Source organism: Poromitra crassiceps, assembly GCF_964638095.1.
Source record: "Poromitra crassiceps genome assembly, chromosome: 16".
Classification (NCBI taxonomy): Eukaryota; Metazoa; Chordata; class Actinopteri; order Beryciformes; family Melamphaidae; genus Poromitra; species Poromitra crassiceps.
The window spans coordinates 21,063,095-21,088,497 of NC_139645.1; the positions used below are offsets into that span (position 1 = coordinate 21,063,095).

The following is a 25,403-nucleotide window of genomic DNA, read 5'->3' on the forward strand; positions in this document are numbered from 1 at the left end:
GGCTTATACACCGGTGCGCCTTATAGTCCGGAATTTACGGTATATCATTTTAAATATTTATTCTAGGAATGTTCATGCTTTATTGACAGAGAGTGAGAGAGGGAGACAGGAATGGGAGAGACAGAGAGAGAGAGAGAGGGAGAGAGGGAGAGAGAGAGAGAGAGAGAGAGAGAGAGAGAGAGAGAGAGAGAGAGAGAGAGAGGAGGACATGCAGCATTTTGTCTTAATCCTCAGTTCATGATATTCCATCAGGTAGGCTTACAGCAGGGATGGGCAACTGGGCAACTGGTGCCCTGTGTGGCCCGCGCTGGAATTGCATTTTGATTTTTTATTTTTACAGTGCACCTGAACGCAACATGCAAGACACCCGCTGAATAAGTGTCCAAATGTTCATGTCATTCTGGTCAATACTAAAAGGCTAAAAGTAATATCATGTGTAATAAATGACTGTTCTACATTGAAGTAATAATTTAAATAATTAACTCGTTGGTTTTGGATTTAATTAGCTTCAAGAGTGCATTTTTGTTCTTGTGTGACCCTCAACACAGGCTTTGAGAATCCTCGGCCACTTACTGATACTTATGCTTAAATTAACCCACTCATATTCTGGTTTATTTCAAGAAAAACATTTTGGCTAGTGGAAATTCTAATTGGCTGGTAACTTTAAAATCTAGCAGCCATATTGGCAGGTGGTCAAAAAAGTTAATTTCAAGCCCTGCAGGGACGTGGTGACATAGGAGTGAGTGAGAAAACGATAAAATATTGGTGGTTAAGACTGAATAATGACATCACAACTGCTAATTTAAAATGAGTTATTCCTCTAAACCTGCCTTCAAATGCCCCAAATCTTTCGTGCCGCCGCCGCCGTTCGGCCCCCAGCCCTCAGCAAAATCTGGCCCTCTGGTAGCGAGGACATTTTTTTGTGGTCCTCTCTATCATCAAAGTTGCCCATCCTTGGCTTATAGTATAACAGTCCTCTTACCTTGTATTGTATTGTATACAATTGAAAGACAAGGACTATTTTCTGAAAATCTGCAATATTGTACATATGCTGTAAACCATATTTTTTTCATTTTCCAAATGTTTTCCTCATTGTTATATCGATAAATTATACATGTAGTTGTAGGTGTTTTTTTATATAATTCTATACATTTGCTATACCGGTATATAATTTTAAAGATTTATTCTAGGAATGTTCATGCTTTATTGACAGATAGTGAGAGAAGGAGACAGGAATGGGAGAGAGAGAGAGAGAGAGAGAGAGAGAGAGAGAGAGAGAGAGAGAGAGAGAGAGAGAGAGAGAGAGAGAGAGAGAGAGAGAGAGAGAGAGAGAGAGGACATTCAGCATTTTGTCTTCATCCTCAGTTCATGATATTGCATCATGCAGGCTCACAGTATAACAGTCTTCTTACCTTGTGTCTGAAGGTCCAGGTTCATTACTGAAGTATAGAGGAATGTCTTTAGACCAGTCACTCTTCATAGACAGGCAGCTGGATACTGGAGACTCTGCTCTCTGCCTGTGGTACTGACCTCTGGAAACACAAATGTTTGATACATATATATAGCATTAATTATAATAATAATAATGATATATCAATATATCATTAGTTCTAGTAAAGACAGAGAACATTTTCTCTGCACCTCTGCAAAGCAGACATGAAGAGCAATGTAAAGCAATGAGTGAAGGTTAGTTCCAATGCTTCAATTCACTGTGGTGTTCCCCCTATATACATTCTGCTGCTGCTGCTGCTGCTGCTGCTGCTGCTACTAGCCACAGCTGTGTGTTTTTTTCGGGGGTCGAGGCATTGAGAGCAGAGGAGAAGAGATGACAATTCAGAATAAAAGACACGCTCGTGCTGTCGCTCGCTGGTGATGAACAAACTCTAAATATCACAGCATGTGTTTGAAGCAGGCTGCAAAAACAATCCTCCTGGTTCTAATCATACATTTTGCACGAGACCAGTTTTGCCAACTTAGCGCTTTCTGCTCTATATTTAGCTACTTTCCAGACTTCCCTAGGCTAGCGCCTTTATTTCCAAAATGCTCCTAGCACCACTTGTTCTGACCAGGTGAAGCAATGTACATGTGTTGAATTGAACAGATTGTGCCTTTAAATTGGTGTGGCTGCTGCTGGGTTTTCTCTCTCTCTCTCCTCATCTCTACCTGTCTGACACACACACACACACACACACACACACACACACACACACAGCGCTTCAGTGCAGCCCCTCCTCTAAATAACATGCCACGCAACTGCAAATGGCTGTGAAATGGTAATTTGGCACTTCAACATACAAAATCTATTTCACACTTGCTACTGTGCGCTGCCGTGCCACTGGTTACCCGTTTGTGTGACAGAGGTGGCACCCGTGCCATAGGTTGCTGACCCCTGATATAGCCTAATGCAACATTATAGGCTCTTTCATACACAGATCGCGGAAAAGTTGCCGTTTAGGAGTCCCGTAAAGCGAGCCGCCTCGCCACAGAAATTGCTTTCACACGAGCCAAGCAGCAGGGCCACATTACCGTGCTGCTCTGTACTTTCAGGTGAAATCCCCCGCTCCCGCATTGAAAGGCGAGCAGAGGGATTTCCAGCTCCTCCTAGCCCAAATTAATATTTTCATAGGTTAGTGTAGCCTAGGCTACTGTATGATGAACAAATTCAATTCAACAACAGACTTTCCTCCTTCTCCTAGTCCGCTGAGGAGATCTGTATCGGCATTTTCATTGGCTGTTTGCCGATATCATAACTGTCATGCCCTCAACCTCTGCCTCTGTCATGCCCTCAACCTCTGCCTCCTAGTCTCTCTCGCCCCCTCCTTTCTGTTGTGATTACAGGATTGGAGCCAGGTGTGTGGAGCTGATCTCCAGCTATCGCAGCTGCCAAGCATCACCAATCAGCAGGCTTCATATACCCAGCCCAGACGTCAAGACACTGTCAGATTATCTTCTCACCTGCATGGAGAGGAACGTCTGCTGCCCTGACTCTGACCACCTGGGCCAATCCTCCCCTGTCTGTCTGCCTGCTCGCCATCTGCCTGGACTTCAGCCTACCTGTTCTCTGCTCGCCTGGACTTCAGCCTACCTGCTCTCTGCCCGCCTGGACTTCAGCCTGCTTGCTCTCTGCCAGCCCGGACTTCTGGATGCCTGCTCGTTCACCTACCTGGACTCTAGCCTACCATCCTGCAACCTGGGTATCTAGTCCATCCGGACTCAACCAATAACATTTAAATAAACAAACTGTGTTACAACTTGATATTCTGTCTCTGTCTGTCTCTGCCCTTGAGTCCAACAAACAATACCCTAACAGGATAATCTGACCAAAATGGACTCGGCAGAGGCAGAAGCAATGAGACAAGCGCTTGCTCAGCAGGGCCAATGGCTAGGAGGCCAGGAGGAGCGTCTGCGGACCATGACTACAGAAATGCAGAGGCTTGGTGTGACCATCACGGGCCTCACCGAGCGTCTGACACCAGCTCCAGTTGCCGCTCTGCCTCAGCCCGACCAGCCAGCGCTGCCTGCTACCACAGCTCCGGAGCCTCACATCCCACCTCCAGCAAAATACTCAGGTGATCCACACAGCTGTCGTCAATTTCTCACACAGTGTCAATTGTCGTTCAACGCTCAGCCCATCCGCTTCTTTACGGAAGCTGCCAAAATTGCATACCTGGTTAACCTACTGGAGGGACCCCCGCTTAACTTTTTCAATGCTCTCTTTGAACAGGGCTCTCCGCTCACCCAGTCATTTGCGGGATTTGCTGTCGAGCTCAAACGAGTGTACGACCATCCAATACGAGGGCAACAGGCGGGGCAGCGTCTGTTGACTCTTCGCCAAGGAAGACTCCCAGTCCGTGAGTTTATAAGCCAGTTCCACAGTTTGGCTGTTGAGTCGGGGTGGGATAATGTGGCCCTCATTGCAGCATTTCAGAGTGGCCTGAATAGAGAGATTGGAAGGGAAATAGCACTACGGGGGGAACTAAATTCCTTAGACGCCGCCATTAGTCTGGCCATTAAGATTGCGGATCAAATCGCCCTGTGGCGTACTGACACCCCCGTCTCTCTGTTCTCATCACGTCCCGATACTCCAAACTTTCCCGAACCAGAACCCATGCAACTCGACCGGGTCCGTCTGTCCCCGGAGGAAAGGGCTCGTCATCGGGCTGCCACACAGGCCTGTTTCTACTGTGGAAACCCCAGCCACCGTATTTCGGATTGCCCCGTCCATCCAGCAAAAGGGCCGGCTCGGCAATAGTTAGAGAGATATTGTCGAGTCGAGCAACCACTTCCTCTCTCCCTGTCCGTCCACAGCTCGATGCCGCCATCGTGTGGTGCCAGCAAACCATTACACTCTCTGCACTCATAGACTCTGGAGCCGATGAGAATTTCATTCATAATGGTACGTGCCAGCAGTGGGGCATCGAGACTGAGCCCCTCGATGTCCCACTAAATACTACAGCCCTTAACGGGGTACTGCTGGCCCAAGTGGACAGAAAAACCATTCCTCTGTCCCTTCACATGTTTGGGAATCATCAAGAAAAAATTCAGTTTCACGTCATTCATTCTCCCAATGTTCCTCTAGTGTTGGGATTCCCCTGGTTGAAACTCCATAACCCCCAGATCAACTGGACCACCGGCACGGTGGGGGCATGGAGCTCCTTCTGCCATGCCAACTGCCTCCGTTCCGCCCAGACACCTTCCTCTGAGCCTCTACCAGTACCAGAACCTCCAGATCTGTCATCGGTTCCAAAAGAATATCATGACCTCGCTCCTGCATTCAGTAAACAACAGGCATTAACACTCCCTCCGCACAGACCATACGATTGTGAGGTAAAGCTTTTGCCCGGAGCTCCTCTACCCTCTAGCAGGCTCTACAACCTCTCTCTGCCGGAACAGCAAGCCATGGGGAAATACATCCAGGACTCCTTGGCAGCAGGGATCATCCGACCTTCATCCTCTCCGGTGGGTGCAGGTGCCTTCTTCGTGGGCAAGAAGGATGGGTCTTTGAGACCATGTATATACTATAAAAAACTAAATGACATCACAGTTAAAAACAAGTACTGCCTGCCTCTGATTGACTCTGCTTTTGTGCCCCTTCATGATGCCACAGTGTTTTCAAAACTGGACCTCCGGAACGCGTACCACCTGGTGCGCATCAAAGATGGAGATGAATGGAAGACTGCTTTCAACACTCACCTGGGCCATTTTGAGTACCTGGTGATGCCTTTCGGCCTCACTAATGCGCCCGCAGTCTTCCAGGCACTCGTCAACGATGTACTCAGGGACATGATTGGTCATTTTGCATTTGTTTACCTTGATGACATTCTGATTTACTCCCAGTCTCTCCAGGAACACCAGAAACATGTGCGGGCAGTGCTGCAGCGTCTCCTAGAAAACAGACTGTTTGCTAAGGCAGAAAAGTGTGAATTTCATGCTTCCACGGTGCACTTCCTGGGTTTCGTCATCTCCCCGGGGAAAATGGAGATGGAGCCGGCGAAAGTGACAGCAGTTCTGGATTGGCCTGTGCCTACTAGCCGCAAACAGTTACAAATGTTTCTAGGATTTGCCAACTTCTATCGAAGATTTGTCCGTAATTACAGCACCATAGCAGCCCCCCTGACTGCACTCACTTCCACCTCCATCTCGTTTCGATGGACACCGGAGGCGGAGACCGCCTTTGGGGAGCTCAAGCGCAGGTTTGTCTCCGCTCCAGTGCTCATCCAGGCAGACCGGACCCGGCAGTTCATTGTGGAGGTGGACGCTTCTAATGTGGGGGTAGGTGCAATCCTCTCTCAGCGCACACTGGCTGATGACAAATTGCATCCATGTGCCTTTCTGTCCTATAAACTTTCCCCCGCAGAAAGAAACTACGACGTCGGCAATAGAGAGCTTCTGGCTGTGAAGGTGGCGCTGGAGGAGTGGCGACACTGGCTAGAGGGGGCCGAGCATCCATTCGTCGTGTGGACAGACCACAAAAACCTCACCTACATCAAGGAGGCGAAGCGGCTTAACTCACGCCAAGCAGGGTGGGCTCTGTTTTTTGGCAGGTTTAATTTCACACTCACCTACCGCCCCGGTTCGAGGAACGTGAAGCCTGATGCGCTGTCACGCCAGTTTGCGGTGGAGGAGGCAAACATGGACCCAGAGCCCATTCTTCCATCTTCATGTGTCATCGCTGCCGTTACCTGGGAGATCGAATCTAAGGTCCGCCAAGCCCAGAGGGCCCAGCCCGACCCAGGTAATGGTCCTCCTAACCGTCTGTTTGTACCTGATTCTGTCCGCTCCCAGGTTCTGCAATGGGCTCACTCATCCCGCCTTACCTGTCACCCGGGGGTTCGTCGGACAATGGCCTTCCTCCGGCAGAGTTTCTGGTGGCCCACCATGGACCAGGATACACGGTCATATGTTGCAGCTTGCTCTGTCTGCGCGCGCAGCAAGACCTCCACAAAGCCCAGCTCTGGCCTGCTCCGTCCACTGCCTGTACCCAGCCGGCCATGGTCACACATAGCAGTGGACTTCGTCACTGGCCTTCCCCCATCTGGAGGTAACACCACAGTTCTTACTGTCATAGACCGTTTTTCTAAGGCAGTACACTTCATTGCCCTGCCCAAGCTGCCTTCCGCTAGGGAGACAGCCGATCTATTAGTGCAACATGTGTTTCGGGTACATGGGCTGCCTGCAGACATTGTCTCCGACAGGGGGCCTCAATTCACCTCACAGGTCTGGAGGGCATTCTGCACGGCCATGGGAGCCACCGTCAGCTTATCTTCGGGGTACCATCCTCAGACCAACGGACAGACTGAGCGAGCGAACCAGGAGATGGAAGCAGCTCTTCGCTGTATCACCGCGGCGAACCCCTCCTCTTGGAGCTCACAGCTGCCCTGGGTGGAGTACGCCCACAATACCCTTCCCAACGCCTCCTCGGGTATGTCTCCGTTTGTATGTTCTTTGGGCTATCAACCTCCTCTGTTGTCAGGCCAGGAGGAGGAGATTGCAGTGCCTTCAGTTCAGGCCCAGATGCGCCGCTGCCGCGCTACCTGGAAAAGAGCCCGCGCCGCCTTACTCCGAGCTGCCTCCAGGTCACGGGTCCAGGCCGACCGTCGCCGTGTGCCAGCTCCAGCCTACGCTCCAGGGCAGAAGGTATGGCTTCTTTCGAGAGATCTGCCTCTCAAGGTGGATTCTCGAAAGCTTGCACCTCGCTACGTTGGGCCGTATGAAATTGAAACCATCATTAACCCATGTGCTGTTCGGCTTAAGCTCCCTTCCTCCCTTAAAAGGATCCATCCCACATTTCATGTGTCTCTGTTAAAGCCGGTGCAGTCCAGTGCTCTTGTTCCTCCCACAGCCGCCCCTCCTCCTCCTCGGATGGTGGAGGGTGGTCCAGTCTACACCGTGAGGCGTATCCTGGATGTCCGTCGCCGGGGCCGCGGATTCCAGTATTTGGTCGACTGGGAGGGATATGGTCCGGAGGATCGCTGCTGGGTCCCTCGGCGGAACATACTGGACCCCACGCTCATCCGGGACTTCCGTCGCCAGCACCCTGACGGAGCCAGGCGTGCGCCAGGTGGCGCCCGTAGAGGGGGGGGTACTGTCATGCCCTCAACCTCTGCCTCTGTCATGCCCTCAACCTCTGCCTCCTAGTCTCTCTCGCCCCCTCCTTTCTGTTGTGATTACAGGATTGGAGCCAGGTGTGTGGAGCTGATCTCCAGCTATCGCAGCTGCCAAGCATCACCAATCAGCAGGCTTCATATACCCAGCCCAGACGTCAAGACACTGTCAGATTATCTTCTCACCTGCATGGAGAGGAACGTCTGCTGCCCTAACTCTGACCACCTGGGCCAATCCTCCCCTGTCTGTCTGCCTGCTCGCCATCTGCCTGGACTTCAGCCTACCTGTTCTCTGCTCGCCTGGACTTCAGCCTACCTGCTCTCTGCCCGCCTGGACTTCAGCCTGCTTGCTCTCTGCCAGCCCGGACTTCTGGATGCCTGCTCGTTCACCTACCTGGACTCTAGCCTACCATCCTGCAACCTGGGTATCTAGTCCATCCGGACTCAACCAATAACATTTAAATAAACAAACTGTGTTACAACTTGATATTCTGTCTCTGTCTGTCTCTGCCCTTGAGTCCAACAAACAATACTCTAACAATAACTTAATAAAAAAATGCGCTAATTTGCGGCTGCTGCACCTGGAAGAATCCTCTCCTACAGTAGTTCTGTGTCTGGAGCAATGTCCCGCCCACAGCGCTATCTGATTGGTTACACATCAAGCAATAGCCTATCAGAGGGCTCAGAGATGAAATCTTGACACCTCACCTCAGTGCTCTCTGTTCAGCGCAGCCTGCACTAGACAGGGGGACAGTGCGAGGCTGCCTGAAGCGAGAGCAGCGGACTAGTTGGCTGTTGTAACTAACAGTCACACTGTGTTAAGGTAAAGCAGCAGATACTGCCATGCCAAAGTTGTAATAAAGTTAATATACATAATAATTACCTACGCTGACATTGCAAAAACACCACAATCTTATGAGCGATTCGTATGAAGCGCTGCCTCGCACAGTGCAAAGTGTGGTGTGTGGAGATAGGTCTGTCTATCAGTCTACTTTTTTTACTTTCACTCGTCACTTTCTTGATACATGAGGTGATTTCCCCTGTAATTTTTTTATGAATGAGCTGACCATTCGCACCTTTTCCGGCTCGCTGCGACGACCTTTCAAGTGGAGGCGGGTTGTCTGCCAATACGGCGATGTGACAACCTTTGGTGCCGGGACAAAAGGCGTACAAGAATTACCCACCAACGCGCGTTCATGCCTTTCACATCGGAGCCGCGAATCCTAATTTCCGTGCATTTTTCGGCTTTCATAGCCGGTGTGAAAGACCCTTATAATGTTCTTGTTGCATTTTATGCTGGCGATAGGGTTAGAAAACGATGTGCCAAATGCGCCTGTTTGCACATCGCGCAAAAAAAACTTCAAATAGTGATCACGTTAACATTTAAACGCTTGAAAATGCGATTTTAAAAGTGGGATTCAATCATATCCAACACGCTTTCAATGTATTTCTCCCCACAAAAGTAATGTCTGGAATATATAGAATATAAAATATAACAGAAGCAATCCATCCTCAACACACCTAACGTCATCAACACCTCCACACGCTCGCTCAGTCAGTCCATGCTTTGGACATGAGCCTGATACCTTCTAAACAAGAGGCGCTCTGCGAGCGACACGGACACGGTACTTTGGGCTTAGGTCTGTAAGATCTGTGTTCACGCTCACAACGGACAATTGTGTCTATACATACAGCCCATCCAAGTGATGTGTGGATCTGTTCAGGAGTTCACTGCAGGTTTAGAAAGGGCATGCAGCATGTTGTCATCAGACAGGGTACAGTATAACAGTGCTCTTACCTTGTGTCTGAAGGTCCAGGTTCTTTACTGAAGTCTGGAGGTTCACCTTTAGACCAGTCACTCTTCATAGACACACAGCTGGGTACTGGAGACTCTGCTCTCTGTCTGTGGTGCTGACCTCTGGAAACACAAATGTTTCATACATATCATTAGTTCTAGTAAAGAGTTTTTGATAACATGGCCTTTTGATGAGTGTCCAGGATGCCAGATCTCCTCATTTGTTATATACAAACAATACATGTAGTGGTTTGATATTTAATAATTTAATACATTTAATAATTTTCCTAATTATATATGTATATGAAGTTCTAACGGAAGTTCAGTCAGGAAGACTATAATCTGCACTTTGCTCTTCCTCAGTTCACTCCTTATTTCTCCACCCGTTCAAATCTGCTCACATGCTCAAAATAGCCTGTCAACTTTCGGGGTTCAATTGACCTATCGCTAAGCCACGCCCCGAACGCAGGCGAGCCAATCACAGCGCTTGCAGCTCTACAATACCCTCGGACATTCTCAGCTTAGAGCTACATAGAGAAGCACTAGAAAACGTGAGTTCCCTCTGGTTTTATGGGGTTTTATACATTTATAAGTTGAAAAAATGGTCAAACGATGTGCATGGGGGTAAATGCAACATTACGAGGTATCCTGGGAGGCCAGGCAATTGATAATATGAAACTAGTAAACGTAGATCCAATCACATCCACAATGCTACTGTTTTGGAGTTAAATCTGCAATCGTGGTGACAGCGAGATGACGAGTCTTCTCCCTCATTTGGCTTCCATGATCCAAAAGGTATCATAAAATCATCATGGTATTCAGAAAGTCGGCAAAATAAAATGCTGAATGATGCGAGTTTCCAGTCATTACGTTATGCGCGTGGAGTTGGTGAAGAGGTAGAGAGGAGAGGCTGGCCAGCGAGACTAGTGAAGAGGAGGCACATTGATTGATGTGATTATAACCAGTCAAACCCTAAAACGAGGGAATTAATCCTGTTCTCCAAATCAATGTGAGGTAGTCTAAAGAGAAAAGATCCAGGAGGAAAACATGATGTTAAAAGCTGTAAGCTATGCCTCTGCTGATCTGCTACACCACCACCCATGCGTGCGTGCCGTTGTCTCGCTATGAAAAACATCTACATTATTTAAGGTTTCTTGATTATACAGAGGTACATGAAATAGATTACCAGGCGCCACTCTTCAATTTGGCATATAGGCTATATATCCACGGAGAGGCTACTCTAAGTGTATGTCAATTCTGGATGTGAGTCGCCTGTTATCCCCGCCTGCTCCGTTAAAACGTTTGATTAAAGATTCGCTAAAGCCGTTTCCAGGCATGCACGTATCGCATTTCCTTTTATCGATAGCTTTAAATGTTGTAGGCTACTATACCATGGCATAGTGAAGTACTTTCTGATGGCTTCTAGATGATGTCAGGCCTCAAAAAGTTGTGAAGAGCATCTTGGGATATAACTTTGACAGTGACGGCTGCCATTTACTCTAGTCAGCCTGCCTTGTGTTTGTCTGAGTGAGGACGGGGGGTGGGGCTTAGCGATAGGTCAATTGAATAATCAGCTGTTTGCCACCCCTCATCGTAAGCCTATCACATGGCTGTTGTGCTATTAAATATGCTTGTTTCTATCCATTCAGGCACCCAACCTTGCTGCTGACAGTCTCACACCCTCCACCTCCTCTTCTCCACCCAGTTTTCACAGACCCATCAGATTCTTCAGTCTGAAGAGTCTCATCAGTCTCACAAGGAGAGGCATCACCACCACCACCACCAGTATCTAGACCAGGGGTGCCCAAATTATTTCCCATGAAGGGCCAAAACTCAATCTGGGTGGAGGGCCGAGGGCCAAAAATAAACGTTGTGGAATTACATTAAAATGTATTGTGTTTTATAGAAAATTAACATTCTAAATCTAAAATAACATTTCAATATAATAATCTACTTTTTATCTGTTTGGTAATTGTAATAATTTGCAATTGGTTGTATATATTTAAAAAAACATCTGCATTTGTGTGGAGCTTAAACATTTAATCAGTAAACACCCAGTTAAAAACAGTTGTATTTTCCACCTTTGTAATCAAGAGAGAAATTTGACTTAATTCACAACTTGAAAAATCCTCAAGGTACTTCAGTTTCGTAGTGGCGACGTATATTGTACTCTTTCAAAACAGCCACTCTCTGTCTGCAAATGAGACAAACCGCTGTTGAATTTACTTAGGTAAAAAAATACTCGTCTTGCCACTCCGTCCTAAACTTTCTTTTGTCAGTGTGCCACTGCCGTGATGATGATCTCTCCATCTTGCTGAGCTGGTGTAAAGCCAGTGACTGGGGAGGGATCAAATATCAGAGCTCACCCCCCAACCAGGTGATTCAGCCAACCAATCAGGAGCAATCAATCCTCAGATAGCAATGCCTCACACCCGTGTGATAGAGTCGGCGAGAGAGAATACCAGCTGCACAAAATTAACGTTAATTGTAGATAGAAGAGTCCCGAAATCTCCATTCAGGCGCGGACTGCATAATCGGGCACGTCGGGCAACTGCCCGGTGGCCTGGCCTGCAATTTATTTTTATTTTATTATTTTTTTACCCCCAAATCCGTGGCGGCCCAAAAAAAAAAAGAGCGTGGGCCAAACTTGGCCCGCGGGCCCCAAATTGGGCACCACTGATCTAGACTCTACAGGGGGATATATCTGGCTGCTGCTCATGGTTGATGCAGCTCTATCTCAATATCTCCCTGTGGTGTCTAAGCACCAAAGATTATTAACAATACCTCATTCTCATGATATTTTCTGTAATTCATCATTCATTCACTATTGTAATAAACATTATTTTATTCATTCTCTGGTCTCTAGTCTCTCCTGATTGAAATATGTTCATGCTGTCATCTTTCATGTCATCTGTTTTTAATGCATTTTCCTTTTGAATTTTAGAAGTATTCCCTCTTATTTGTTTTGAGAAGTTTGTTTTTCCTTCAGATGCTGAGCAATTCTGAATAATCACAGTGACATTGAACCAATGCCCCTGCTGGAATCTTGAAAGTTTCCTTTTCTAGAAACTCATATTTTCAGAAATGATTCAAAGTACTTTGGATACAACACAGAAACAGATCTATAGTTTGCATCATTGTGTTTGACTGCAGTTACTTTGAGCATCTTCATAAGTTGACATGTTGTCATGTAATTAGGTTGTATCAGGTACTGGCAGTACCTGATACAACCTGCAGGCTATGGTATGTAAAAAACACGATTTCAGTCATTACGTTATGCGCGTGGAGTTGGTGAAGAGTATTAGAAATTAGTAAAGTTGACCAATCAAATAGATGGAAAAAGGATTTGCAATCAAGATGACTCAATTTCCCGTGTTCGTTAATTCTGGTGGAGAGTAAAAGTGAAAGTGAAGAAACGACACCAAGCCTTGGACTGAATTCAGGTCTCCTCCGATCAAGAAGCAATCTTTATTTCATCAAGCAGTGAGTTATATACAATCAAATTAGAGGCTGGATCTTAATAGGGGAGTTTCCATGTGTGGGTATGCAGATTGCCAATTTCGCTATTCTCATTGGGTGCTTATCTTCCTGGGGGGTGTGCAAACAGGTGGCTCAAACTGTGTACGTGCACATACATACATATGCACACAGAACGTCCTGCGCACACACATACACGCACACACTCAGAGAACATCCTGCGCACACACCTACACGCACACACTCAGAGAACATCCTGCACACACACATTCAGCATCTCATACGTCACAGGCGTCAGCTCTCAAAATGCATATCATGCGTCACAGGCGTATCTTCTAAACTAGTGGAAAAACCCTGTGGTTAAACCATGCATGCTTAACCTCTGTTCTTTATGTCTTCATGGGGACTAAAAGACGGCACCTTAACCACAACGCCTTTACTGAGACGGGAGACGACGCAACACCTCTTAACCACAATAGGCATAGAAATAAACGTTCATCTTACTTTAGATAACTGAACTGTCGACACTTTTGTGTGTCGACCTCAGCAGAAATGTCAAATGGGGACAGGGGACCTGTCTGCAAACCATTTTCCCCTCCTGCTTTTATGAGGAGGATCTTTGACCTTAAGGAAACTTGGATCAATTCCAACAGACCCCCTGTTTACATGATTTACTTATGTAACTAAATAGTTGAATTTATCCAATCTAAATCAATAATCATTTACCTGTATTTTGTCCTAACCCTTCAATTTTATAGCAGCATTTTAAACATATTAAAAAGATATTATAAAAATAAAGATAAAATAAAATCCAATAATCATAGTATAAAAATACACAACTCAAATAAATCTGTTCCAGGATTCATGACCTCTTGTCTTCAAGCTCCATATTTCCAAGGACTATGTAAACACTGCCTCAGTGAATCTATGAGATTTCTTCCACCATCCAGGCCATCGTTATGACCTTTCAGAGCGCTTGAGTCCTTTAGACCTCCCTCTCCCAGGGCGCAGTCCCAGGCTAGACCCCGTTCCACTGAAGCTGACTCAAGTGTGCTGCCTCGACAACCCCACTTAGCCATCTTCAGTCTCCTGCTTCCCGGTGTTTTCTTTTCAAAAACCCCGATCACAGGAGCACTACTCACCTACTAACTCATTCGCTTTTGGCTTGTAGTGGCCTGACTGTACATTGAGCTGAGCGCGCGGCCATATTGACATACAGTCCAACATGGTCTTACTGCATCTGCGACCCAACCGGCAGATGACCCAGATCGATAGCGACCGCCAACCCACCTCTAAGGCAGATCCCGTAGTGGTGATTAGCCACCCGGTTGGAAGCCGACGGTCTGATCCCTACCCCACTTTGCTATGGGCATAGAAACTTTGACCGTTTACATCTGCCTTGCCTGTTCACAAAGTGACTCCTATCCCAGAAGCCCACTCTGCTAGGTGTGGACTGTCATCCACGTACCACGTGTTGCCAACACACCTACATGCGACACACACGCCGACTAGACGGTACCACAGCAGTATGTTCATTCATACTTCAAGACACGGGGGCCTTCAGTCCTCTCCCCAGCACTATAGAAAGATTTAACGTGCCCTCAGACCTTCGCAGGCCCGCTGCCGCCTGTTAAGGACTAGGTTCGGGGGGGCCCAATCCCCCTCCCTAATCCTTCTATTCCTACTGCTCTGTAATAGTTGTGTCTTCATTTAAATTCTGAGTGAAACAAATATTTTAATAAAAATATTAAAAATATAAAAACATACACAATGTTAATAACATAAAAGTATAAGAAAATAGAAACATACAACCACATCATACATCTTAGACTGTTCACTTCGCCCAAGAGCACATCAACTCGGTAAAAACTCCCGGAGACCTGTTTTTATTTTCAGGAGAAACCTTGTTGATGTATCCTGTGGGTCTGTGGTACATTCAATGTTCCTAAAAACAACAAAAGTCTATTATAAACTATAAAATTCAATATTGCATAGATTGACTTTTTCAAGAGTCCTACAAGAGTCCCCTTAATTTTGTTTTAGCAAGCTTTTGTTTTAAGAGTATAAAAGTATAAAATGATAAAGAAACAATATATTTTCCACGCTCTAAGGCCAGCTGGCCTCACTCAACTGCCTATATTATTTTCATAACCTCAGGTCCCAGCCGGTACACCTGTTTTTACATCTTTTGTGAGGAGCACAAATCTAGGAAGCTTGTAACCCCATGTCACAAGGTTACCCCCACTTCCGCCAGATCCACCTTCACGGCGTTTCTGTCCCTCTCTACACTATTCTGTCTTTACCTCACACCGGTTCATCTCCTTCTTCTTCCCATTCCAGTCTGACTCCATTTCTTCCATGATTTAGCAACAGCATCTGTCTCTCAACGATTGGTCCAGCGTTTTGCTTTGAGCTGCTGGTGGACTGCCCTAAAGGCTTCCTCACTCTGATTTCCCTTCTGCAACTGCTGAATATAAGCATCTTCTCCTGTACCAACTACAACTCTCCGTTCCTTGGCGTATCACGATACGTTACAATATGTTATTTGTTAAATCAATTCACCTATGGAAGAAAAGATTAATACACACATGCTTTCTATTATTTTATCCTAATTTTAACTTAATTAGGTGAGAGTTAATGAACTGTTAAAAAGTGATCTTTCGGTGACCCTCTAGACACAAGTAGCTGCAGGTTTTATTGTGGGCAGGATGTGGAAACTCCCCCCCCTCTTTTCTACGGGCTTTTTAGAGACATCTTCGTTTGCTGGATAATCTACACGATGCGCTCTTTCCATGCGGTCAAAACCACATCAAATACATACAGACGTCTGTTAGTTTCGATAGCGACTGATATACGCCTGAATGAACTTTTGGCCCCGGTGAGCTGCACCATACGCTTGCAGGAGACCCTGCAAGAGATCTTTGCAGCAAAACACCGCCCGATGACAGTGGAGCAGAGGTCACATGAAACAATAGAGCATCAAAATGTGTATTTCAAAAATAACATATTTAAAACATAATAAAATATATAATTGAATTAGCATAATGTATTTCAAGATGAAAATACATATTACATGATTAAATATCAGAAAACTGAGGAACATACTACATACTTGACTTTCGACATCCATAATCTTGCACATGAGCATAACTAAGCTTAAAAACATTCAAAATAACATTATCTCTGCCTGAGATTGGCATCTGTGTCCCATTCGAAGCCGGATACCTGAATGAGGAAAGGAACGTGAGAAATCCCATCAATCCCTCTTTATACACCTTTAACAAAGATGTATAACTACTTACTCAACTCCGCAGCAAAACTGATCTTTCCTTTCATTCTGTAACATAGCCTGTACTCCATTAGCATTGCAATTTGAATCATTTTTAAACGTACCCTTCACTTATTATCGCAACTGTTATACTGACTATCCTGGCCGGCTCGAGGCACCGCCCTCTTTGTGCATAGATGATTGACATATCTCCAAACTCCTACTCAGGCATCAAAGCCCATGCCACCTTACTAAACGAACCATGTCTACCAAAAACGTCTCTTCCCACTACAGTGAAACCGGCCGTAAACCCTGGCCTGCAACGGGCAGCCACCACATACATCGGAAGCTGCAAACACTTTACCACTCCCCTAGACTTCCAATTACGGAAGATACCGTTTCCTTTTCCCGTTTCCCAAGTCATGTAAACAGTGTAATCTTCCATCGGGGGCTCTAAATTGTACTCTTCCTCCACGTTCCAGCTTACGACGATACCGGGGGGCAATCGGATCAGCGCCACCTCAACAGTAACCCTCGAGGGTCTATTAAAATCGACCGCTTCAACGCTCGAGCCGTCTGAAAGATAGTGGACAGTGCTGTCTGGACCATTGTGAATTGGGAAAGGAGGTAATGACTCCATATTTTCGGCGCGTCTGTGGTCCACCAAACTAACAGTCTTAGGTAATTTTCCAGTCTCCTGGTTCCCCGATGTCTCCACTTCCTGTGTACAAAAACAGACACAGTCAAATCTCAACATCAACACACTTGACCCATCATCAGCTAACCTTTCCTACTTCGTCATATTATTTCTTCCCATACCCCAATTCCCAAACTCTGCCCTCTTGTCCCAATTTATACAACGAATGCATGAAAATGTACTTAGATCCCCATTATGTAAAAATAAAAGCCGCACCTTAAAATTGTAGTCAAAAGATCGGAATTTGTGATCTCAAAAAGAATCAACACAAACCTATAACAAATATAATCTCACTCCATGACATGACACTGATTTTTTCTCTCTAGTCATTTACTGAACTAGCTTAAGTGTAGTGCTTTGGTGAAAGTTTCCTGTATGACATCTCCACCCAGCATTATCTCACAGTGTGCCTGTTTTCAGACAAACTATTTTAATTACGACAATACGTCTCTTCTGCAGATGATGTTTGAAATGTGACCCCCTCCCCAATCCTTTACATTTGGTTATAATGACTTTCCCCTTAGACTAGATGGCTCCTGGGGTGCATTTCAAGCTTACAGCGTTTTCAATGTACTGACTTTGTGGTTTTGTGACATGTCTGTGATACTGAGCTACTGGATATCTTTCAAGACTTCATGGAGGCTGGCTAGACCTCCCAGTTCACTAGTGTGTGGAGGCTGGCAAGACCTCTAGATGGAACAGTAACAGTTAACATTGTTTACATACTTCAAATGCACCTAAGGACAGTCTGTCCTAAAAAGTCATTGTCTTAATTCATAGACAAAATTTTGAACCCTCTTCCCGTCGCCTAGTGTAAATTTCGCTATGTGTAGCTCATCTCAAACGGAAAAATGTTGGTGTATGTTACCTGGGTTTGTGTTAATACCTTTATAGAGATAACTGAGGGAATTCTCAAGTTAATCAACAAAGCCTCCATTTATGCAAATTTGTCAACTAAGCAAACTCATCGTATGAGTTTCTGCAAACTTTCTATTCAGTGAGTATTACTATACAATGTGCAGTATTCAGTGTTCCCCACCGTTGTAATTAATTTCCCGGTTAAATCTATTTTATTTTCCATAACTTATTATATGTGACAATGTGTTTCTGCTGAGACTTAACCGAGCCACACAGGAAACGGACACAGGGGACCCACGAAGCACTGTGTGTTCATCTTTTTACCCATGCACTCCACAATTCACCAAATGATACAACACTCAACTCCATTCAGCCAACAAAGTAAACCGTGCCTCCAGTTTTAGCAGCATAGTCCCCAATGAGGACAACAAACGCCGGAGGCACAGGGGCGACCGTGCCTGATCAGTTAGCAGCTGATGCTCTCACATGGGGCGGGAACTTCGATCACTGAAAGCCGCGTTCCCCCTTGTCGATCTAAACTAATCAACCCACTATCAATACTCAACCCCATTCCTCCTCCATTCAACAATGACCGATCAGCCCGCATTAATCAGCACTGATCAACTCCCACTCCATTCACTCCTCAACCAATCAATCATTACAACACAATAACAATCACACATGATTATTCACACGCTGCAACCCCATTCCTTTCGCTCTCTCAAACACTCCGTTTCCTTATTCTCAAACATGCTGCTGCCTCTCTCCTGTGCCTGTACAACCGTGCCTGTTCTCTGCCTCCACCAGCAAAACTACACCACGTCATTCTGTAGGCACTTCCGCCATCAGGAACTCCACACCCGCTACTCTCTAGTTGCCTTCTTTGCTCACATCACAGATACACGCACGCGCATCCTCGTCCATCTTGACCCCGCCTATACAATCAACATCCGGGGTATGTCAGCCGGAGAATCTAACACCGTTTCTCGATTAGCGCTTTTCGCTACTTTACCCGACGGACTTAAAATATAATTTAGTTCGTTATTATTTAACTTGTTGCATAGTTCATGCTAAATGGCTAACTGCTTTAGCATCACACGACCTGTCTGTTTGCATAGTTACTCGCCATCCGCACAGGGCGCATAATCGCGTATATTGACTGTTCGATATGTCTACGCTTAACGCTTGAGTCCTTTAGACCTCCCTCTCCCAGGGCGCAGTCCCAGGCTAGACCCCGTTCCACTGAAGCTGACGTCACGTCGGGGTCACCAACTATTAGAAATTAGTAAAGTTGACCAATCAAATAGATGGAAAAAGGATTTGCAATCAAGATGACTCAATTTCCCGTGTTCGTTAATTCTGGTGGAGAGTAAAAGTGAAAGTGAAGAAACGACACCAAGCCTTGGACTGAATTCAGGTCTCCTCCGATCAAGAAGCAATCTTTATTTCATCAAGCAGTGGGTTATATACAATCAAATTAGAGGCTGGATCTTAATAGGGGAGTTTCCATGTGTGGGTATGCAGATTGCCAATTTCGCTATTCTCATTGGGTGCTTATCTTCCTGGGGGGTGTGCAAACAGGTGGCTCAAACTGTGTACGTGCACATACATACATATGCACACAGAACGTCCTGCGCACACACATACACGCACACACTCAGAGAACATCCTGCGCACACACCTACACGCACACACTCAGAGAACATCCTGCACACACACATTCAGCATCTCATACGTCACAGGCGTCAGCTCTCAAAATGCATATCATGCGTCACAGGCGTATCTTCTAAACTAGTGGAAAAACCCTGTGGTTAAACCATGCATGCTTAACCTCTGTTCTTTATGTCTTCATGGGGACTAAAAGACGGCACCTTAACCACAACGCCTTTACTGAGACGGGAGACGACGCAACACCTCTTAACCACAATAGGCATAGAAATAAACGTTCATCTTACTTTAGATAACTGAACTGTCGACACTTTTGTGTGTCGACCTCAGCAGAAATGTCAAATGGGGACAGGGGACCTGTCTGCAAACCATTTTCCCCTCCTGCTTTTATGAGGAGGATCTTTGACCTTAAGGAAACTTGGATCAATTCCAACAAGAGGTAGAGAGGAGAGGCTGGCCAGCGAGACTAGTGAAGAGGAGGCACATTGATTGATGTGATTATAACCAGTCAAACCCTAAAACGAGGGAATTAATCCCGTTCTCCAAATAAATGTGAGGTAGTCTAAAGAGAAAAGATCCAGGAGGAAAACATGATGTTAAAAGCTGTAAGCTATGATGCCTCTGCTGATCTGCTACACCACCACCCATGCGTCCGTGCCGTTGTCTCGCTATGAAAAACATCTACATTATTTAAGGTTTCTTGATTATACAGAGGTACATGAAATAGATTACCAGGCGCCACTCTTCAATTCGGCATATAGGCTATATATCCAGGCGCCACTCTTCAATTCGGCATATAGGCTATATATCCACGGAGAGGTTACTCTAAAGGCCCACACGCACGGGGAGCAAATCTTGACGCGCGTCAAGATCTTCCCCTATAGCGCACTGCAAGCATCAGATCTGAAATGTATAGCCTACACCACAGAATGACAGAACCATCACTATTTGGGGGAAATGGCCACTAATTTATATGTAATCAGGCACAATTGACCGATTAAAAAAAGTTGTTATAGTTTTGAGCCCGGTCATAAGCCTCTCCTAACATTAACTGCGGATTATAACCGTAGAATCAGGTCAGTTAGCCTGCTAGACATGACTCAATAAACTGCTTAATCACTTTCTAAACATGGGGAGAAGCTCCGGCGCGGTTTGGAGCACAGTAGCTGCTGCCTGGCTACTGCAGAGGAAAGGTAGGCTACAGAATAGGCTACAATTCTCTCCTCTCGATCAAATTATATGTTTTGAATGCATTTATTCCTAGTATTCTTCTCAGAGATCGACTTTGCAGCGGGAAATATAGCCTATTTTGTTCATCACGTCAATCTGGGCAAGCTTGGGATAGAGGCTGTTTTTGGATCATCCTACCTGTTTCCCGTGCAGAGGGGAAGAGAGAAAAGGCAGCGCTGCAGCGGGAAATGCTGCAATTATGTGCAAATGTATTCTAATCTAATCTCATCATGACATCCAGGGATAGGCTATGTTTTTCTAGCCGATGTGTTTAGAACATTATTCTCACGTTGTCGTCTTGCCAGTGTAGCGTATTTAGCCTGCTGTATTTAAACTGCCGTGGGATTTGAGGAGCACTACTTATCGAGACAGAGACGAGACGAGGATGGAAGTGGGCAGAGAGGGAGGGGGGAGCTCAGAGCACTTTGGTCGCTGCTGGAACATCGTTTGACGCTCCAAAATGGAAACAGCTTCGGAGTACGAGCGTCAAGACAGTTTGACGTGCGTCAGAACGCTCTTGGTGCGTGTTCGGCCGTTTAAAACAATGGGTGGGCTTCCAAACGCTGGGATCTAAAGCTCCCTGTGTGTGTGGGCCTTAAGAGTATGTCAATTCTGGATGTGAGTCGTCTGTTATCCCCGCCTGCTGTCTTCCTCCGTTAAAAAGCTTGATTAAAGATTTGCTAAAGCGCACGCACGTATCGCATTTCTTTTTATCGATAGCTTTAAATGTTGTAGGCTACTACCATGGCATAGTGAAGTACTTTCTGATGGCTTCTAGACGATATCAGGGCTCAGAAAGTTGTGAAGAGCGTCTTGGGATATAACTTTGACAGTGACGGCTGCCATTTATTCTAGTCAGCCTGCCTTGTGTTTGTCTGAGTGAGGACGGGGGGTGGGGCTTAGGGATAGGTCAATTGAATAATCAGCTGTTTGCCGCCTGGTCTCTATTATCCAATAGCATAGCATCTCATCACCTCTCACCTCCACACACCTCCATTGTAAGCCTATCACATTGCTTTTCACCCCTCATCGTAAGCCTATCACATGGCTGTTGTGCTATTAAATATGCTTGTTTCTGTCCATTCAGCCTCTCAACCTTGCTGCTGACAGTCTCACATCCTCCACCTCTCCTTCTCCACCCAGTCTTCACAGACCCATCAGATTCTTCAGTCTGAAGAGTCTCATCAGTCTCAGAAGGAGAGGCATCACCATCACCAGTATCTAGACTCTACAGGGGGATCTATCTGGCTGCTGCTCATGGCTGATGCAGCTCTATCTCAATATCTCCCTGTGGTGTCTAAGCACCAAAGACTATTAACAATACCTCATTGTCATCACATTTTCTGTAATTCATCATTCATTCACTATTGTAATAAACATTATTTTATTCATTCTCTGGTCTCTAGTCTCTCCTGATTGAAATATTTTCATGCTGTCATCTTTCATGTCATCTGTTTTTAATGCATTTTCCTTTTGAATTTTAGAAGTATTCCCACTAATTTGTTTTGAGAAGTTTGTTTTTCCTTCAGATGCTGAGCAATTCTGAATAATCAAAGTGACATCGAACCAATGCCCCTGCTGGAATCTTGAAAGTTTCCCTTTCTCATATTTTCAAAAATGATTCATTCAAAGTACTTTGGATAACACACATAAACAGATCTATAGTTTGCATCATTGTGTTTGACTGCAATTACTTTGAGCATCTTCATAAGTTGACATGTTGTCATGTAATCAGGTTCTATCAGGTACTGCAGGGCAGGCTATGGTATGTTGTCATGTAATCAGGTTGTCTCAGGTACTGCAGGCTATGGTATGTTGTCATGTAATCGGGTTGTATCAGGTACTGCAGGCTATGGTATGTTGTCATGTAATCAGGTTGTATCAGGTACTGCAGGCTATGGTATGTTGTCATATAATCAGGTTGTATCAGGTACTGCAGGCTATGGTATGTTGTCATGTAATCAGGTTGTATCAGGTACTGCAGGCTATGGTATGTTGTCATGTAATCAGGTTGTATCAGGTACTGCAGGCTTACAGTGTAAGCAGTCTTACTTTGTGTCTGAGGGTTCATGTTCATTACTGGAGTCTGGATGAAGATCTCTCACAGACAGACAGCTGAGTGCTGGAGGCTCTGCCCCACCCTCCTCTTCCTCCACACACACACTCATCTTCTGGACTTCAGTAACACTGTAGACACACACACACACACACACACACACATAGCACAAGGAGCCCAGCCGGCACTTTTAAACATGTCTAATTAAAAACAGACAGTAATAATGCAAAGTAACTTATTACTTTCAAATGAAAGTAGCTCGTAATATAAATACATTCTGAAAGTAACTTGTCCAACACTGACACACACACACATGCACACGCACACGCACACGCACACACACACACACACACACACACACACACACACACACACACACACACACACACACACACAGAACTACCCTGGTAAGTTTAGTGTCACCAGTATTTTCGATAAACACGTCTAATTAAAAACAGTGTGTATTAATCTGTGGATCTGCTTTTTTAAATTGAGATCATTGTTATTATCTCATAATTATCAGAATTGTGATGTAATGATCTGAACCAAACAGTGGAGATGTTGATGTGAGCTTGTATTTAACAGAAGGCCAACATGACTCAGCTGTTTAATTTAATCCAGTTTGATGTCTGTCTTGATCTGAGACTCTGAGAGAAGCTGTCATTAGTTTGTCCACTAATAAATCATTTACATCTCAGACACTTTACTGTAGTTTAACACCTGTACACTTCATTCAACACCCTGCAGCCACTGACCTGATGCCCACACATCACTTTCTATTTTATAAGTGCATTAGTTAGTATTTATTCACTGATTTAGACTATTCTTTATAACTTATATTATTATTATTATTATTATTATTATTAATATTAAATTATAAGTATTGTTTGTCCTTGTGTAGTCTCCCTCACACCCTGCAGCCACTGACCTGATGTCCACACATCACTTTCTATTTTATAAGTGCATTAGTTAGTATTTATTCACTTAGACTATTATTTATAAGTATGTATTAAACATTAGTCCTCGTGTTGTCTCCCTCCTTAATGACATGTCGTTTTGTTAGAGGTTTATAATTGTAACTAAGCAGTTGTTGGCTCAGTTTGTTTTTCACCTGCACTAAAATACACCAGAATGCAGGATGTCTTTGTAAATAAAAGCTTCCTGGTGGGCGACTACAGACCCCCTTAAAAAGTGACCTGACCTGGGCTAAATGTAAAGAGCCAAAGTCTTACCCCCTTCCTGCTTATAGGCAGACAAACCAAGGGGTTTCAACCACGATTTATGTCCCCATCAAATTCGTCAAATGCTTAGAAGAAATGTTGCTCTCGCCCCCGTCTTCCGGTGGCCTGTGCTGCAGTGTTTTCGTTCCCCCACAGAAATGCAACAGTAGGCAGTCGCTAGTAGCTACGAGTTAGAAAAAACAATAAGAAACACGACCAAACAAAGTGTTTGTTTTGAGCTAACTGTCGTTACTCGTGTCGCCCATGTCTTCTAAACGGAACGCAATAATTGAGCGGAATATTTTTCCTGGAGCACAGCACGGTCTTCCGCCCAGAGCCGGAAGACTTGGAGCGAGGTTTTTCAATCCACTGGCCCTGTCAGCCCCACCCTGCCTTTAGAACCTAAAGTCAACAATAACAAACCATAGATTCCCCCTCTTCTACTCACTGTTGAGGAGTCACGTGACTGACAGACAGCACATCTCAGTCTCAGACCAAGACGCCAGAATAAAACTGGATAAATAATAATAATAAACTGCGTCATGTCGGCCTTCTTTGAAGTAGGCTACAGGCCCACGTCAGCTTCTCTCTGTGTTATTTACTGACACTGAATCTGTTCATTACTTTTGAGAAACATCTCTTAATGTATTTCAGGTGAAGAGAAGTTAGATCTCGGTCAGAGACTTTGACATTATATGTTGTAATAACACTCACCATGTTTCAACCGTCTCCCTCCTGCTGCTCTGCTCTCTCAAAATGGAGATCTGAATGGCGCTGTCTGAATGGAATTAAAACTGCGACACATTTTCATACTTTCACTTTCAAGTTTGCACCGCCTGTAAAGAGAGACAAAGTCACGCCCACTTCCGGGTTAGGCCTGCGCACCAAGAGATTACATCCGCAATTTATTTTCCCATAGATATGTAGTAAAATGCTTATAAAAATAGTTTTACTTGGTCAAATCAAGTGATTCAGCTCAGGAGAGACAATAGAACAGTTCACTCAGACCAAAGCTAAAAAAGTAAAACTAAAAAAATAATAATCTGCCATATTTTTACGTTTTGGTCCGACTGCAATGTTATGGTCTCTCCTGTTTCTAAATACAGCTGAATCGTTTGCTTTGACTAAGTAAAACTATGTTTTTACAAGCAATTAACGAAATGTCTATGGGAAAATAAATGGCTGATGAAATCTCTTGGTGCACATGCCTAACCCGAAAGTGGGTGCAACTTTGGCTATCTATGGAGAAGCGTTGTCGTGGCATTTGAGTGGGGGAGCTGTAACTTAAATGTTAATTCAAGCAGCAGGGGGACACAAGGAGATACTGTGGTGAAAATAACAAGTTAAAGCTAAGCTAACTCTCTATGGTCAGAAAAACGTGACAAGATGCCCAAATGAAAATGAATGGAAATGATTGAGCTCAATGTGGTTTACATATAGCTGAAACTGATGAATAAATAAAAAGGGGGTTTTCTTATCCTACTTAACCTACTACAACAACCAAGAGGAAAACACTGGGATGGAACCAGA

At 45.1% G+C, this 25,403-nt stretch overlaps 1 protein-coding gene across 1 annotated transcript in view; it reads right to left on the reverse strand.

Annotated features, from left to right (window-relative positions):
* LOC310791308 (protein NLRC3-like) overlaps window positions 1–24,668 on the reverse strand; it is a 45,705-nt gene extending 21,037 nt beyond the window's left edge. Inside the window, exons 1-4 of the mRNA XM_083653000.1 lie at window positions 24,588–24,668; window positions 22,650–22,784; window positions 9,403–9,522; window positions 1,413–1,532 (exon numbers count right to left, since the gene is read on the reverse strand). Coding sequence (XP_083509126.1) covers window positions 1,413–1,532; window positions 9,403–9,522; window positions 22,650–22,765 — 356 coding nt within the window. The 5' untranslated portion in view covers window positions 22,766–22,784; window positions 24,588–24,668. The remainder of the gene's footprint in view (window positions 1–1,412; window positions 1,533–9,402; window positions 9,523–22,649; window positions 22,785–24,587) is intronic.
* Between the last annotated feature and the right edge of the window lie 735 nt (window positions 24,669–25,403).